This window comes from Falco cherrug, chromosome 13 (assembly GCF_023634085.1).
Source record: "Falco cherrug isolate bFalChe1 chromosome 13, bFalChe1.pri, whole genome shotgun sequence".
Classification (NCBI taxonomy): domain Eukaryota; kingdom Metazoa; phylum Chordata; class Aves; order Falconiformes; family Falconidae; genus Falco; species Falco cherrug.
In genome coordinates this window covers 35,286,699-35,303,115 of record NC_073709.1, presented here as the reverse complement: position 1 = coordinate 35,303,115, position 16,417 = coordinate 35,286,699, and the positions used below count along the sequence as shown (strand labels likewise).

Here is a 16,417-nt window from a genome sequence, read left to right as displayed (position 1 = left end):
GCTCTGGCGTTAGAAGGCACACCACCTCCACCACCACATTTTCATTTTCAGTCGGAGTTTTATTGCCAGTACAGTGGGGTTCAAGCACCCCCAGTACACTCGGCCGCAGAGGCAGCAGCACCATGCGCCACTGCAGCACCTCGTGCTGCCCCAGGGAAAGGGGACAGCTGTGGCCATGAGCCCATGAGCGGAGACAGGCGCTGCTGGCTCGCCAGGGTCTCTTCTGCACCCCCAAAAGACCAAGGGGGTCTGCTCTGAACATCCACACAAACACTACACAATTCCACAGTTAGATTACAAACAGTGCAGCACATCCCCTCCAGTTCCTGCTGCCTCCGAGGTTGCTCCCATCCAGTGTACAGGGCACTGCTGGAGTGGTGCATTGCAGCTGCCCTGCCACGGCTCAGTGCAACCACAACATTCATTTATCCCAGTGAGATGCATCTGCAGGAAGCGGCACCCAAAACACCATGTACATGCAATTCATCCTGGGCCCTGCACCAACCTTGCCAAGACAAAAGCACCTGTGAGGTCCAATAAGCCATGCACAGGGTTTATTTTCATGGCTGCATCTTGTTCACCAACCTTAATCCTGACCAGCTCTACAACTATCAAACCCACCATCAGCCCTGTACCCAACTCCTGAGCCTGGCTCATCCAGATCCAGCAAATCCCATGTTGTCTTCCAGCATCCATCTTCCAACAGCCCCGGAAGCCACATGAGGCAGCAGGCTTTAACCCCGCCGGCCACAGAGGCTCTGACTCTCAGTCCGTATCAGATTCCAGAGTGCTCCTGTGCTTTTGTTTCAGCAACTGGAAAGCACGGCCCAGACTTCCACACTGCATTTCAAAGCTGCTGCCTGTCAGCATCTTTGCACACACACACACAAGTTCACCTTCAACCACAGAAGTAGTAAAATAAAAATCATCACTGAAAAATGCTGACAAACAGGAAAAAACACCTGAAATCAGGACGGCAAAGAGTTCCTTCTGGTGTGAACATTTCCTACAGCGACTTCAGCACAGTACAAGCACATAGTACAGGCATATTCCAAAATGGTGCATTTTTCTCATAAAGATCATAGTGTCCTACAGAGTCCTGGTTTTCCTTCAGCAACGATCAAGTTTTACATCAAGTTGACTGCAGATGCCGTCAAATCAAGGCTTATTCTTTAGACACTGCACTCTGCACTGTCAAAAAGAACTAGTGATGGAGGGAACTGGCAGGGGGTGGGAGGAAAGGGGCCTAGTTTATGATGACCAACCAAAGGTCTCTGGAAGCCAAAAGCAGGCCCTTCAGGAGATTCTCCAAGTTGGGCTTCCAAAAACTGAGATTCCCGAAAGTCGCCTCCAAGAAGCTTCAGTAGTGCAGCCTATTGAGTGAGTCGATGTAATGAAAAGTGGCTCCCAACGCCCAGCTCGTTTCAACATTGTCAATCTTCCGGGCAAGCTGCAGGAGGGGAGAAAGCCCAAACCCAAACAAAAAAGTTAAACCACAATTCTTTGGGAGAAGGAGAAGCATGCAAGTGCAGAAGGTTATCACCACCATGGGGACAGTGTCCCTTCACCCCCAGTCACAGAGCAAGTGCTGTAGCAAGAAGGCAAATCAAGGACCAAGCTACTCGTGTGGCAACTACCGCCTTGGCACCCTCCTGCACACTTTTCCCAGCAATCCACTCTGTGGATCACCTTAAAGACTTGGCTCTTCGGGAAGCCCAGCTCTTGCAGGAGGAAGGTGATGTACGTGAGATCCATGCAGAGAAACGGGCTGCTTCCAGGGCTGATTTCCATGGTCTTGCATACTAAGGAGAAAGACAACAGTGTCTGAATGCACACTGTGAGCTCAGGCCTAGCATCAGCCCCGCTTTGAAAAACCTCAACTGAATCCATAAAACACCCCCTGTTAGCTGAGTTGTGCAGTGATGGAACCTGTGATGATGCAGGTGAAATGACATGCGCACATCAGCAGAAGCACAAAAGCTTTGTCATATTGGAAGGAAGATCAAGGCTTTCTGTCTCTCCCCTAGGACAGCTCAGTTTCTTGTATCTCTCCAGGAAAGGATGAAAAGGGCCTCAAACTTTTCTTCTATCTACTTTAAGCCTTTAAACATCTGAGCGACCTCAGGTATGTTATGTTTCTTGAGCTTAAGCACTCAAGAGATGTTGACAAAACCAAAGGGAAAAAACCCCCAGACAGACAAAAGAAAAGACAAAACCAAAATAAACCCCACTTCCTTTCTCAGAACAAGTTACACAAATGGTAGTCCAGAGAGCAGAACTGCAACAATTGTTCAGTCATTCAGAAAGTTTACCAGAAGTGACTTACCATGTCAGTTTGATCAAAGTCTCAGTTTGTGGTATTAAGAAAAGAATGTTTACATTTGTAAATCTGCATAGGCAGTTCTCTCTACAGCTGATGAAGCGACAAGCTACAAACCGTTTTTGCCCCTTTTCAGATTAAGCATATGAACAAATCTTGAGACAAAAGGAAAAATTAAACCAGATTAGAACAGGTTATGCTAACAGGATGGGAATCCCCCACATCTATTTTGAAAGCATGATTTCAAGACAGCTGTTAACTGGGAAGTTTATTAGTAATTCTTGAGAGAGTTTTGAAATACAAGTATTATATGTCTTATGTGGGCTGCAAAAGCAAGAATTAATACAAAAATGGTTGAGATTTTCAGAAACAAGCATAAGTGCTGGTGAGATGCTACGGAAAGAGGAGCTCGATATTTACTTAAAACAAAAAAAAAATCAGGCTTCTTAGCATGTCACACATTTGCCACCTGAGTATGAATTTACACACAATTACTAGCATGTGTTTGTATTTTACTTACCGTATTTAGCTGCAATTTCAAAATCACTGACAGTTAAGCTTCCTCCCTTCTCTTTATCTAAAAGAAAAAAACCCGTGGTCTTTATTTTTTTGTATAAAGGCAATTGCAGATTCAAGTCATAAAAGTTGGAAATCAAACCCTGAGTCATTGAAATCAATGACAAAACTCACACTTGCTTTAAAGGTAAAAGAACCTTTGAGAGATTCTTAATGTAGATTTAAAAGCTTCGTTTTATGAAGAACTTTTAGCTTCGTTTCCTAAAGAAACATACTTTACAGACTCTCTCACCTTGTCCCCACATTTGTGCTGCCCTGCCCTGTGATATCTGAACACAGTTAACACCTTTGACCAGAACTGACAGGGCAGTGGTGCTCTGCAACATACTAAATCTGAAATTCTTTATAAAACAAAGTGGCTGAGGAGAGGGCTATGTTTGTCCACACTAGCTTGAGAAGCCATCATCTGCTTTCTACCACTGACCACCACAGCCTTCTACACACCAGCATACCACTGGAAGAGATGGGATGTATTCTGAATACATGTGGAATTATCTGAAAATGTTCATTGCATCTAAATACAATTGGTGAAGTGAAACACACAACCCAAGATCACTTCACTGCCCAATAACTTTTGTTTACCATTATGAGGACTTTTTTCTATTTTGGATTGTAGAGTTAATCAGACAACAATGATTTCTGAAATGCAGTTTGTTTAAAAATCATTACCAGAAGTTGCCCAAGAAATCTGTTTATCATTATGAGAGCTTTTTTTCTATTTTGGGCTTTAGAGTTCATCAGACAACAACAATTTCTGAAATGCAGACAGTTTGTTTAAAAACTGTTAGCAGAAGCTGCAGGTTCTATTCCACAGCCCCAGTCCCTTCTCCTATAGAAATTAAATAGTATTCAATATCCAGCTGAGACCAATGCTGCGCAGCAGTGTAACACCAGACCAAGTTCCATGACAGCTTAGCAAAGCATTGTGACATGTATAAGCATAACTATTTCTTCCATAACTTGTCATTTAAAATGAAATGAAGCCAGGAGCAACCGTACCTATAAGACCAACCTCTGCTGCACGGTCATAGTAGTAGGAGAAAGTGTAAAAATCCAAGTCTTTCACTTCCTCAGCTTTATGCACTTTTTTGTAGAGCATCTTTGCCACTTTATTAGAACAAGACTCATACAGAGGCTCACCTAAAAGGAGGCAAAGAAACCCGGCATATTATAGGCAGAGTTACGTATGCATGCAATTTGTTTAGGACCTGGCAGGGAGCAGGCTCTCTTTTGCACAAACTTCATAAGGTCTTCACAGAGAACTGAAATGTGCATTTTCTTCCAATGGCAACATCTACCATCCTCAGGCTGGGGCTAAGTACACAATAGATCAGAGATGGACCACATCATTTGAGGCAAAAGGATTCTGAAAGCCCTGTTGAGCGATTGCTCAACTCCATCTGCATTGCTACTGGCAGCTTTACTGACTGGACAGACACACCACAACAGCATAAGAGGAAAGAGCTGCAGAACTGCTTTAACAGCGCATCAAGAGGAGCCAGACAGAAGAGTAAACAGAGAATCTAGTGCCTTTGCAAGAGGCTGACAGTATATTATTTACTCTGTACTAGCATGCTGGCCTAGATAGGAAGAGTGATAGATCACTATACCTGCCTTCTGTCCTTTAATTTTGTACACTATCTCAGCATGTTGCCATTCAGATTTGAAGCCAGGTGGCAAACAAGGGCTGATCAATTCCTCTCCTTCTCCTACTGTCAAAGTAAAACAAAGCTACATTAGGGAAAAACATAAGGAGTTAATTTCAGATCCCTCACCCCCAGCCCTTCTCCATATTGTCCCACAGCCTCAGCAAGGCACCTCCAAGCCCCAGTCACAGCTCGGATGTCCCACACACCACCACCCCCAAGGCTGGCAAGAATCCAGGTCTCCTGGGATCTAGCAGTGTCACCTCCTGCATTCATCTCAAGCGCACCCAGCCATGGTGACAGGGCTCCACATACCACTCGGGAACCTTGAGCCCAGTGTGAAGGGGGCAGACAACTCCTCCCCCCACAACAGGGCTACGTACCCCATGCTCAGAGCCAAGACTTGAGGAGTGCCCATAACTTACATGGTTTTCCCTCAACTCCTCCTAAAATGGCAAGCCTTGCCGACATCAGCCCAAGTCCCAGGTAACTGCAAAGGGATAACAAAGCACCTGTGAACAACAAACATCCTTCCTCTGATGCTGCACTGACAACTTCGCTGGGACATGCCAGTCTCCTCTACATGTTCCCAGTGAAATGGCTCGAGTCAGCAGCTAACACAGAGAAGGGGAACACTGTGACAACCCCCACTCATGTTACCCTTACCTAGAAGGATAATCTGTCTTTGAAAAAGCACAGGCAACAGCTGTCAGCGGTAGCCTGGCTCTTGAAGAACTGGGAATGCTGAAGTGACTCCTCTAATGTTTCTCCTACTCTCCTCAAAGGCAGCACAGCCTCTAGCATACAGAATTTACTCTTTCTGAGCCCAAATACACCCCACAGCATACGTAGGTGGGAAGAAGCTGCTTCCCTCTGCCCAAAACACTGGGAGTGGGGAAAGACAGTGAGAAGGAAGGAATGGAAAAGACAAAGTGCTATGAACAGACTGCAACTCCCACTCTCCATCCTTCTGCGCTGCTCGGTGGTGAGAAGGTAGAAGAGTTGGGAGTGAAGCTGAGCCTGGGAAGAAGGGAGAGATGCAGGGAAAGTGGCTTTGATTTTGTTCTTATTTCTCATTATCCTACTGTTTAATTGGCAATTGATTAAATTAACTTCTCTAAGTCAAGTCTGTTTTACCCATGTCAGTAACTGGTGACCTCCCTGTCCTTATCTTGACTCACGAGCTCTTTGTTGTATTTTCTTCCCCCTGACCTGTTGATGGAAGGGGAGCAATAGAGTGGCTTGGTGGGCACCTGGCACGCAGCCACCAAAGTTAATCCACCATAACGTGGCTCAGGTTTCTCTGCTTCTTCCCAGCACTCATTCGCCAGGACCTCACTCCAGCGAAACACCTAGCTCTCACTGGCTTCATAGAAAGCTTCTACATGTACAATGGGCCCTCTTTCCCACAACTAACCTGTACGAATACAGCTTGTAGGTGGTGTTAAACATCCGAAATGAAGTTGTATGGCCAGCTGGTGATGTCTGGAGAGTTGCCTGGAGAGAGAAAAAGACGTCACTGCAAGGTTTCTGCCAGCAGCAGCAAACATCAACAACACGATCTTCCAAAACATTAGGAAAAATGTGAAACAACCCTTGCAAGGTTCAGAGAGAGATGATGAATTTGCGAGTATCTGGATTTGACTGCTGATACACAAGACAACCACAAGACATGGGGCTAAAATAGTGTCTTCACATGACAGACTCTAAACTGGTTACATTTCTATTTTTATCCAACCAAACTGGTGTATAAAAGAGTTATTCTAATTAAAAAGGAATCCTTATTCCAGCTCTTAACTGCTTTTGTCAAGAAGCTACAGCAACTGCCTTGTCACATGATTCCCACTAGGGAAAACTGTGTGCAAAATAATATGAAAGCCAGGCACGCATTAACTTCCTACTCAAGTGAATTCAGCTGTGAACTTCTACAAGCCAGAGGAAAAGCACATCACTGTGCTTGCCAAAGAACAAAGGACCAGCCTGTGGCATGAAAGGGTAATTATCTAAACCACTTTGCAGCCTCTTCCCCAAGTGCACCAGCACAGCTCTCGTGTTTGTGGGGAGCAAAGCTCGGGCAATTAAGCTATTCATGCTGCTCATATCTTAAAACCATCTCCAAGTACAGAATTTCCACATCCTGGACCCTTCACATCCCCTGTCATTCTGCTGTTAAAGAGCATGAAGTCTTGCTTAGCCCAGGCTGGGAGACTAGATACAGCATCCCCACCTGCTGCTTTTTGTGCAGCTTTACTATGAACAGGATCTCTGCTTGGGCCAGAGCCTTATGACCACATCCACAAGGCTTCCAGCTCATACACCACCTATAAAAATGCCACAACAGGAAGCTGAAATGACAAACATAATCATGTACTTTTTACTGCATAATAACAGTTGCTCCTTAGAAAACATTCATTTGCAACTGAGTGAACTCAGGAAAACCATAAACAAGGATTGAGAAGGCATCTGTGTTCTTAAAACCCAATATAGGCCAAACGTTGGACCTGAACTCATCAACAGCATTGTCTCTGAGTTCTTCATTATAAGCAGCACAGACTGAGAGTCAATGATTAAGATGCTCAGGCAAACGCTGCATTTCCCCCCAAGATTTTCACCACATGCACCACCAACCCATGCAGCTGGAGTAAGAGGACTCACAGAGCTGTGAGTGCCTCCATGATTGACTACAACAAGGCAGATGTGACCAGGTGAACTGGGTTTTTCTGTCAGAAGCATGGGCTCTTGTCACACTGACGTGTTTTCAACGGAAACAAATCTGAGCAGTTACAAATTTCTGCACCAGCATTTCCCAACAGTGTGCATGTTTGCATTACCTCGGTGCGTGGAAGGAAGGTGATCTGTGTTGATCCACCACCCAAATCAAGCATCCCTACACTTCTCTTCTGCGGATCATCTAGGCTACCTGAAATGTGTGACAGAAGAGAGAAAGCCACGGTGGGCACCGTGAGAAACTGGCTAGGAACAAAACCAGTGGTAAAGAAAGAGGACAATCTAGCTCCATTTGTCAGCTGCCAGCCAGCACTAAACTATACCATTATCTACTGGACGCTTATTTTGGCTTTATCAGGGTGACCTGAAAATCTTCAAGTGACAGTTTCTCTTATTTCTCTGGTGGCTGTTCATGCCCTAATTACAGCAGCTTTGTTTATTAGGATTCCTAAACATTTTTCAGGGGATGCAAGGAACCTTTTGCAAACTCTACTCTGGTAACCACTTTGTAACACAGAGGAATGTGGTTTTCTTGGCCGCCGTTCCCTGGTACCTTAGTGATATTTTGCAGATTCCTATGGCCAGTGGGGTGACAGACTGAAAAGAGCTGGCCTAAGATACTCTGCTCTCTTGGAATTCTTCCTGCTGCCAGCCCAGAACTCTCTTCTCATTTAAACACAGTTCTTCTTAGATCCTTCAAACACACTTTCCTGACAAAGACTACTGTGTACCAAGTACCTCAGTATACCTCATGATTGCTGATGTTTGAAGTTCTCTAACCCTTCTGGTATTTCCTGTGAGCATAAAAAGCTTTAGAGCACTTGCCATATTGCTACACACACACCGTGAGCTGACCAGAGCATGCAGACAGTATACTGCTTTACTTATTGTCAGAGAGGGCTTCAGCTTCGTTTTTTCCTCACTCTTCAGCTACCCTTTTCTAACTCAGCAGCGTAAACATTTGTGGTATTTCTATGTTACAAATCTGTAAGGAAGTAGCATAGCACTTTCTTTCACTCTGTGCAGCTGCCAAGCATATCTAGAATACCCAGATTAAAAATTTAGCCAGAGCTAGCGGCAGACTCTAAAAAGGAATAAAATGCTCTGGTAGCCTACAGTGAATTGGAAGAAAGGCTACATTAAAGATCTAGGAAAAGTGATTAAACTCCGCACTCTGTCAAGTAAATGGCCGAAACCCTAATGACTTAAATAGGCCAGGCCAAAAACTTATTGCCAGATCTTTCTTTCTCCCACTCCACCCCAACGCACGAACAAATCCCATGCAGGGGCAAAAAAAAGCATGAATTTCACAGTGTTGGTCATATCTTTATGCACATGCTCATGTACACATACCTGTTAAAAAATTTATTGTGATCCAGGCTGAAATACCTAAAAAGGAAAAGATTCAGGAGACGTGCTGTTAGATCATACCATTTCATTTTATCTAACAACAGTAACAAATAAGGTGAGCCGTATTACAAGATCTTCCTGCTTTAAGCATTTTTAAGTTTTCGCATACAGTTTAACTGCACTGTCAACAAAATAATCAGCAAACCCAGACCTTGTCATCGAACAACAGAGAGAGACACCAGAGACCATATGCCAGCAGCTCCCTTGTCCCCCTTTCACAAATGGAGGACTTCTAATAAAAAGTCTCCAAAGGCTGTCTAGCTGGGACCTAAGCAAGAAGGACCTTCAAGAAAGCTGAACAGGACTGGCTCACTGAGCTCCCTGACCCACCTTGCCCCAAAGCTAGTGTTTCCACAACTGTCAGCAGCTGTCAAAACCCAAGATTAGACGGACCTTCTATACCAGAGCTTATGTGGTATTTGGAAGAGAAGCCCTGTATATGAAATGCCTGCAGAACTCTGTATTTTACAGGTCAAAAACTTAGGTGAGAAGTCACAAAGGTTTCAGTCCTTAGCTAAAAGACAAGGAAATGACTGACACTCACATTATTCATTTTCTAGGAAAATATCCACTGGTAGGCTTTTGTTTGATGTCAGACACTCGACTTTCCTTTTGAATACTTAGAATTTTCATCTTTTCAGTGTTCTAATTTTTCCTGTTTTCCTCTAAGTATTTTTGTGTGCCGTACTGTTTCACTCGTCTTCTTGATTTATAAACCTTTTCTCCCTAAATTAGATGAATTAGTGGGCCTTATTTTAACAAACCCAAATATTTATCCATGTGGTTAAAGCTCAAGGCATGCTAGGGAACATGGCCCAGTTCAACCCTTGGCTGACCCAAGGCTGTCACTACTATTAATGATTTTAAAACAACAACAACAAAAAAGAAGAATTACAATGTCTTTCTTCCATTAAGCAGTAAAAAAGAAACTCACGAACAGCTCCAAACAGCTCCAGCTTTCTTAAAGTTTGGTTTCTAAATGGATTTAAAGCATGTTTCAACATACAGTTACTTAGGATTTAGACGCTTCTTCTAATTATTTTAGATCAAGACTGATTCTGGGTTCTGTCTTCAGCATTTTTTGATAAGCATCAACTTACTTCAGCATGTACTTCCCTCTCTATAAAACGTTTTTTCAAACTGAATTCACAATCACACTTATTAGATCATTTATAATTAATATTATGACCAAATACTTCCAGAAAACTCTGACTAGCATTATCAAGAGCACAGTAGGCAAAACCAGTCCTCAACAAGCAGATATTCAGAAGCCTTTTCCAAAAGCGCTGACTGCACAGTGGCTTCCTGATGATCCCAGAGGAACTGCCTGGCACTCAGAGCCTTAAAAATCAGGACAGAGTTCAGGAGTACAAATTGGAAAACGTAGCACAAGATCTCTTTGGCAGGCACTGCCTGAGGCAGCACAAAAGCTGTGTCAAACCTGCTGCTTGTGGGTTCCCACTATGGTGAGTGGGGACTTGTCACAGTGCAGCAGGAATCTCCACGACTGCAGGAAGGCTCTCCGCAGGTTAGCTTACCTTCATCGGTTCCATTCATTATTGACACGCAGTTGTCCCGCACAAAGAAGGGGGAGGCCTGAAAAATCTCCTTCACCTGTAGTTCGCATAAAAGCTACACTCAGAGAAATTTTTTCAGTTGGGAAGCAAGATTTTTTAAAAACTCCGAATTCACACAACTGCTCCTCTTCTTGGGCCAGATCCTGACTGCCACTCACCACTTTGTTTGAAGTTCAAGAGCCCAACAAACATCAGCCTGCGCTCTGCTATAAAAGGTCAGCAATTCACACACCAGCTGTGCAGTTTGGTCCAGAGGCAGGGATGGATGTGTGGGTTTTCAAGCATGAAGACTGCTCAGAAATGCCTTTAACAAGGGATGGACATGGACAGGGAAGGGAACCCAGAACACTTTGCTGCAGCTGGCGAGCCATAGGGTATTATATATGCATGAGAGAAGCAGAAGATGGACACCCTGGCTTTCATGAATCCCCCAGGGAATGGCATTTTTAACAAGAGCATGTTGGCTGTTAATGGTCCTTTACACTACAGCCCAATGAGGTAGCAAAGCCCAAGGCTTCCAGAGTCCTCTAAAATAAAAACTGCAGCACTTCCAGCTAAAATGCAGTGTGGAAAAGAGCAGGCCTGCTTGCAGGCAGCAGAGAACAATACAGACATTGGTTTCAACCACGTCACATTTCTTCCTTCCAATTACTGCCTAGAAAGAGTACTTACTGCACACTTAATAAACTTTTCCCACAGCCATAAGGTCTAGAACATAGTATTTTGGGTTGTTTTTATAGTATTTAAAAATATTCAACATATTTAACATGCCCATAAATACAATTTACATTCTAACCAATCAATGTAACGGAGCAACCTTGCAGCATCAGGCTGATAACATGACCAGTCAAAGAGCAAAGAGCCTATAGCAGCATCCTGGTCAAAACCACCAACAAACATGCCCAGTAAGAACAAGCCTGTGGTGACTGTTAGGAGTATCTCATTACACTTGTTAATGTTATTCATCTCCAGGCTTATCTGGAGCTGTCATCATTCCTCTCTGCTTGTACTCACGCAAATTCTCCCATCAACCCCACCAGAGATCAAGGTGGCTCTGCAGTGCTTTCAGGGTTAAATGATAGAGCGGCTCATGTACATGAAGATGAAGGACATAAAGATACCTTACACAGAAGGGACCAAATTTTGCTGTAAATTTCTGGAAACAAACTGAAAGACAAGAAATACTACCTTATCCAGCAACTTCTGAGCTTTCTCTCCCGGCAGCAACCGTAGGCCAGCTGTGGCTTTCAGGACCAGAGGAGTAAACTTCCACAGCTCCATCGGAACTTCCCTCTTCGCCACCTCCAGGAGCTCCTTTATTCCCTGGCCACTCTGTGAGCACAGAAAGGACAAAAAAAAAAAGGCATCTTAGAAACTCTTTAGATTTGCCTTTCTTGGAAGGGTAAAAGGGTGATGAGAGGTAAGATTCACTGTAAATGTGGAACAGAGACAAATGAGTATCACAATGGCTCTGGAGAAGGTGGAGGACTCCCTATCTCCTACAGCATGAGACCTGGTGGATATAATGGGGATCAGCCAGCAACACGTCAAAACCAAACACAAAGAGTCACTTCGAAAAAGTGACAGAACTCTCTGCCACTGAATGTTTTGGCTACAAATGGTTCAAAAGCCAGTATAATGAATCCTTGGGGGGAAAAAGGACTTTGGAAGCAGTAAAACACTATGAGCTGGGTGTAAGTCTGGCTCAGGAAGTCCCTAAATCCCCATGAGCCAGAAGGTAAGGGAGACAGAAGTCACTTAGTACTCAGCCTGGGTTTTTATACTATTTTCCTGAGAATACAATTGCAGTCATTTTTGGAGGAGGCTCTGCTCCAATCCAACACAGCTTTTTTGTCATTTTCTTAAGCGCATTGACGTTCTTAAGGCAGAGATAGGAAAAACATCCACTGCGCTTAATTAACAACATCACCAAGCAGAATTAGATGTGTTCTGTTCCTTGCTCCTCTGCATGCTGACCAACTTTTACTGTAGTCTTGTATCATTTGGAGACACTTCCCTGAACTGACAGTTCAGCATACTATGCCACAGCAAGACATGGTTTGCAGGGCACATCAAAACCAGAAGGACCAGGGGCATGTACTTTTACAGTAACAGAAACAAAATTACCTTTTCGACATCATCAGCATATGCAGATAGACCTGGCTTCAGTGCTTTAAATGTCTCACGGGTTAATTTGGGAGTCTCTGTTCAAAAGCAGTATTCCGCATTAAGTAGTGGTACAAACAATTTTGCATACATAAAAAGAAAACACTTTTACATATTAACATAATTATGTGCTAATGGAATTCAACTGAATTCTCTGTCTAATGAACTACCAACAGCCACCCAACCTTTAACCATAGCCCGTACTATGGAACTAACTCCTGTGAAAACCATTTTTAAGTATCATAACTGTTTTCCAGGTGCTGGTGTCCACTATATACATATTTTTCATGCACATCAGACAATCATCAGATGGGTGCAAGCTCTGTTTGAGCCCTTACACCTGCCGTGTGCAGCTTTCCAAACAGCACCGGTAACACCCCACGTTTCAGTGTGCTCTGCTGTGGCTAAACTTGACTCCAGCAAAACACACCAAGTGGAAGCTTTACCACCATTTTCAATGGCAGCAGAGGGGGTCAGACTAAGTAATTTGGAAACCTGCAGTACAGACAATTCTGTGAACCTGCAGGCAAGAGAACGTGAGGTTGACAACACCCTCCTCCTCCTGTACCCAACTACACTCCATAGTTTCCTGCAATATATTCCCAAATTGTGTTTAAAGAGAAGCAGGCAAGGAAGAAGCAAAGATTTGGGAATACACTGAAAGAAGGAAATCAACTGACTGCGTTTTAACACCTTGATAGCTAAGCCTACACTACCTCATTCTGCAAACGTAAGGTGCTCCCCACAGGCTAATCACACCATACACCACACTGCTAATCCTTAAAAGCATCCTCAGATCACCTACTAATATGGGTTCTTTCATCTTGAAGTTTCACAAATAGGAGCGACAACATCTAAACAAATGAAGCTTACAACTCCAGAGGAAAACTGGAGCTTTTCTGTACACCTGTCTCACTTCTCAGCAATGTATCTGTTCAGGTGGAATACACAGCAACTTTAATCAAACAGTGAAGTTTTGCAATTTAAATCCAACACTGAAGCCAAGGATACGCTATACCAGACTGCAGCTGGGAAGCAGCTCACTGCCAGAAACTAGAGGCAGCCAGCAACCTCTTGGTGAAAATCTGAGGAAATAAGGCAGTTTGAATTTATAATCCTCTCTTCCACCAAACAGTGTGATGAAAAACTGTTTTTCTTCAGGGTACTGTTCTAAAGGTACAGCTGCTATTTAGTTCACATTCTGACATTACAACATTTTCTGCTTGTTGACTGCTTTCATAATTTCATCCAAACCCACATGCCTGAATCATAGTACGCTTCCGGATGGCTCTCTAGAAAGAGCTGAAGCATGTTGCTTCAAGCAAGCCCTAGAAAAGGATTGTCAATAATCTGCTCCATAAGTTATGGAAGAATTAATCTATCATGCAATGAGCAGGCCATACCTTTAGGCTGCTGTGTAAATTTAAAAATATGGATGCGAGTTCCTGTGCTTCCTGCATCAAACATAATTCCATAAAAGACTGAGAGATCTGTAGTCACTGCCTGATGGTTCAGTTTGTCTCCCTTGCTCTCAGCAACTCCTTCTGTGGCTCCCACCATTGATTTGGAATCCAAGTGCCATTTTATGTACGCAACATAAATAGCTATGCACGCCAAAATCCCAAAAGCAAAGAACCGCTTTGATATCTTCATGGCTTCCATTTGTCAGATGTTTTATTTCTTCCCTTTATCAATTGCTTTATTTCTTGTCCTTCATACACAACCGGTAGCTCCCACATCACTCCTACATCCAACAGGAAAGAAAAGATATGTATTATTTCCTAAACCTCATGAAAGGGTCTGAGTATGATGGTTATTTGATAAGGAGTAAACTTGACTTGAGCATTAGTTAAATACGTAACTGTTAGTTGGTAACTAACCCTGTGGTAAGGAAGTTGGGCATGACAGTCAAATTAAGCAGTAAGTCACTGCAACAAACAGCCTAGTAAAAAAACCTTACACACAGGGGGTGACAGGCTGCTGCTGGAAAGTAAAAGAATTTATGCCAGCAGTTCCTGCAGCATCTGGAGTAAGGCAGATATCAGCTACTGTCTTCAGTGCTCAAATCTATCTCTACTATGCCAGGAAAACCTGCAGTTAAATGCTTACACTTACCCCGGTAGGACAACATAGACTCCTGCATTCAAAAATCGGAATCATCTGTGAATCGCTTGCAAAACTGGACCTAGCAGCAAAATCCCTCTCTCCTGTGTTGCCTGTCCTAACCATCAAATGCCTTCATAGCTGCTGGATGCCTGCAAGAGTGTACACCACTTTCCCAATGGTTCAGAAGGAACATATCCATCATCCTTCAGCACGTCACAATCTACAGCTAATTTTAAGACATGAAGCTGCAGAAAACTTTTCCCCATTGCTACTGAGGCCTAAGAAGGAACAGAGTAAGAAGAGTTCAGAGAACCTAAATACAGTAACTGAGGTGGGAAGGGACCCATCCAACCTCCTGCCCAAAGCACAGGCAGCTATGGGGACCGGCATGTTGCTCAGGGCTACACGCAGCTGCATCCTGAAAACCTCCCAAGGATGAAGATCGTGCACCCTCTCTGGGCAACCTGAATCATTTGCAGTTGCTGCCGTTAGTTCCCACATGGTGAAGGAGGTCCCAGAAGACTGGACAATGGTGGTTTAGTCAGCATTTGAAAGGCAAGAGGGAAGAACCAGGAAATTAAGTGTGACACATGCACCCCCAGCTCCAATACCAGGGAAGAAACCACAGCAAAACACAAAGCAAGAAATCTACAAGCACTCACATAACATCATCCAATATGACTAAAAAACAGTATGCAAATTACATATTATCTTTCCTTTTTTGATAGTGCAATGAAGAACAGAAAGCCAACCAATTGATGAAGTTGACTTAAACAAGGTTTTGACATGTGTAACCTCATGCTATGGATTCAGGAGGTGTACAGAAGGCATGAGGGGGAGGAATCTAAATTCAAGGTGATTACAGCGTATCGCCAAGAAAGGGTAAGGCAAAATATTATAAAACCGGAGGCAAGCAAAACCACAGGCACGGATACACGAGAACAGACCAGCCCAGGGGAAAGGCACCGTCGGTCGCCATGGCGCAGCGGGGGAAGCGGTGGCGCGGCGATGCGAAGCCAGCCCGGGCCCCGGCAGCACGCAGGCGGGCGGCGATGGCCGCTCCAGCGCCCGGTGCCGCAGGCCCGGCAGCACCGCGGGCAGCCAGCAGCGGTCACGGGCAGCAGCCCGGGCCCCACCAGCCGGAGCGGGCAGCGGCGGCACCGCGGGGGCGGGGAGGCTGGCGGGAGGCGGGGCACGGAGCGGCGCACACGCCGCTACCGCCTCCGCCCGAGAAAGGGTCGGGACGGCCCCCCCGCCCCCGCCGGCGCCGCCGAGAGCTGCCGCAAGGGAGGAGCTTCCCTCAGCGCGGCCCAGGGTGGCAGCGGCTCTCGGGCAGGTACCCGCCGCGGCAGCCGGGCCCTCACCCACGGGGGACCCCTCGCCCGCGCCCTCCGCGACTCCCGGCCGGTCCCGCTGCCCGCACTCACTCCACCGCCAGCCCCGCCACGGCCACGCCGCTGCCCCGCCCCGCGGGCTGCCGCCCCTCGCACTGCGCAGGCGCGGGGCGGGCGGGCGCGGCGGCCCCGCCCCCCCAGAGGTGGTGCGTTGTGGCCGCCCCGGGAGCGGGAGCGCCGCGGCCCGGTGCCTTCCGTGAGGCGCCGCCCCGGGTGCCACATGGCGGGTTGTTAAGCACACACACCCAGCGCAAGACCTGCAGAGCCTCTTGGTAGCGCCGACGTGAGGAGAATGTGCTTAAAAAAGGGCTAAATGCCGCAGAAACAGAGATGTGAGGAAAAGGTGTGAGAGAAACAGTCCCCCGGGTGAGGGTGGAGGCGCCGGGTCCCGCGGAAGGCAGCCGCAGGGCAGGCCGGGCCTGTGGGAGCGGAGGCCCACTAGCCCTGGGACAAGGCCGCCCAGAGGTGCCTGCAGCCCTGCTAGGCGCCCTCTGC

The 16,417-nt window shown here is 45.6% G+C and overlaps 1 protein-coding gene across 6 annotated transcripts; it reads right to left on the bottom strand.

Moving 5' to 3' along the window:
- Positions 1–38: 38 nt before the first annotated feature.
- On the bottom strand, positions 39–16,018 carry ENTPD6 (ectonucleoside triphosphate diphosphohydrolase 6). 6 transcript variants are annotated; one of them, XM_055725855.1, is made up of 14 exons: positions 15,956–16,018; positions 13,826–14,166; positions 12,384–12,460; positions 11,445–11,588; positions 10,218–10,293; positions 8,623–8,658; positions 7,374–7,462; positions 5,960–6,039; positions 4,968–5,032; positions 4,507–4,608; positions 3,896–4,036; positions 2,841–2,897; positions 1,690–1,802; positions 39–1,450 (listed from the first exon to the last, which is right to left on the bottom strand). In XM_055725855.1, the coding sequence occupies exons 2-14, from the start codon at positions 14,082–14,084 to the stop codon at positions 1,361–1,363; spliced, it is 1,329 nt and encodes a 442-aa protein (XP_055581830.1). In that variant the 5' UTR covers positions 14,085–14,166; positions 15,956–16,018; the 3' UTR covers positions 39–1,360. The 6 variants fall into 6 exon arrangements, with proteins under 6 accessions (XP_055581830.1, XP_027663029.1, XP_055581831.1 ...); XM_027807228.2 differs by lacking the exon at positions 15,956–16,018 and adding an exon at positions 15,476–15,866; XM_055725856.1 differs by lacking the exon at positions 15,956–16,018 and adding an exon at positions 14,538–15,464.
- Between the last annotated feature and the right edge of the window lie 399 nt (positions 16,019–16,417).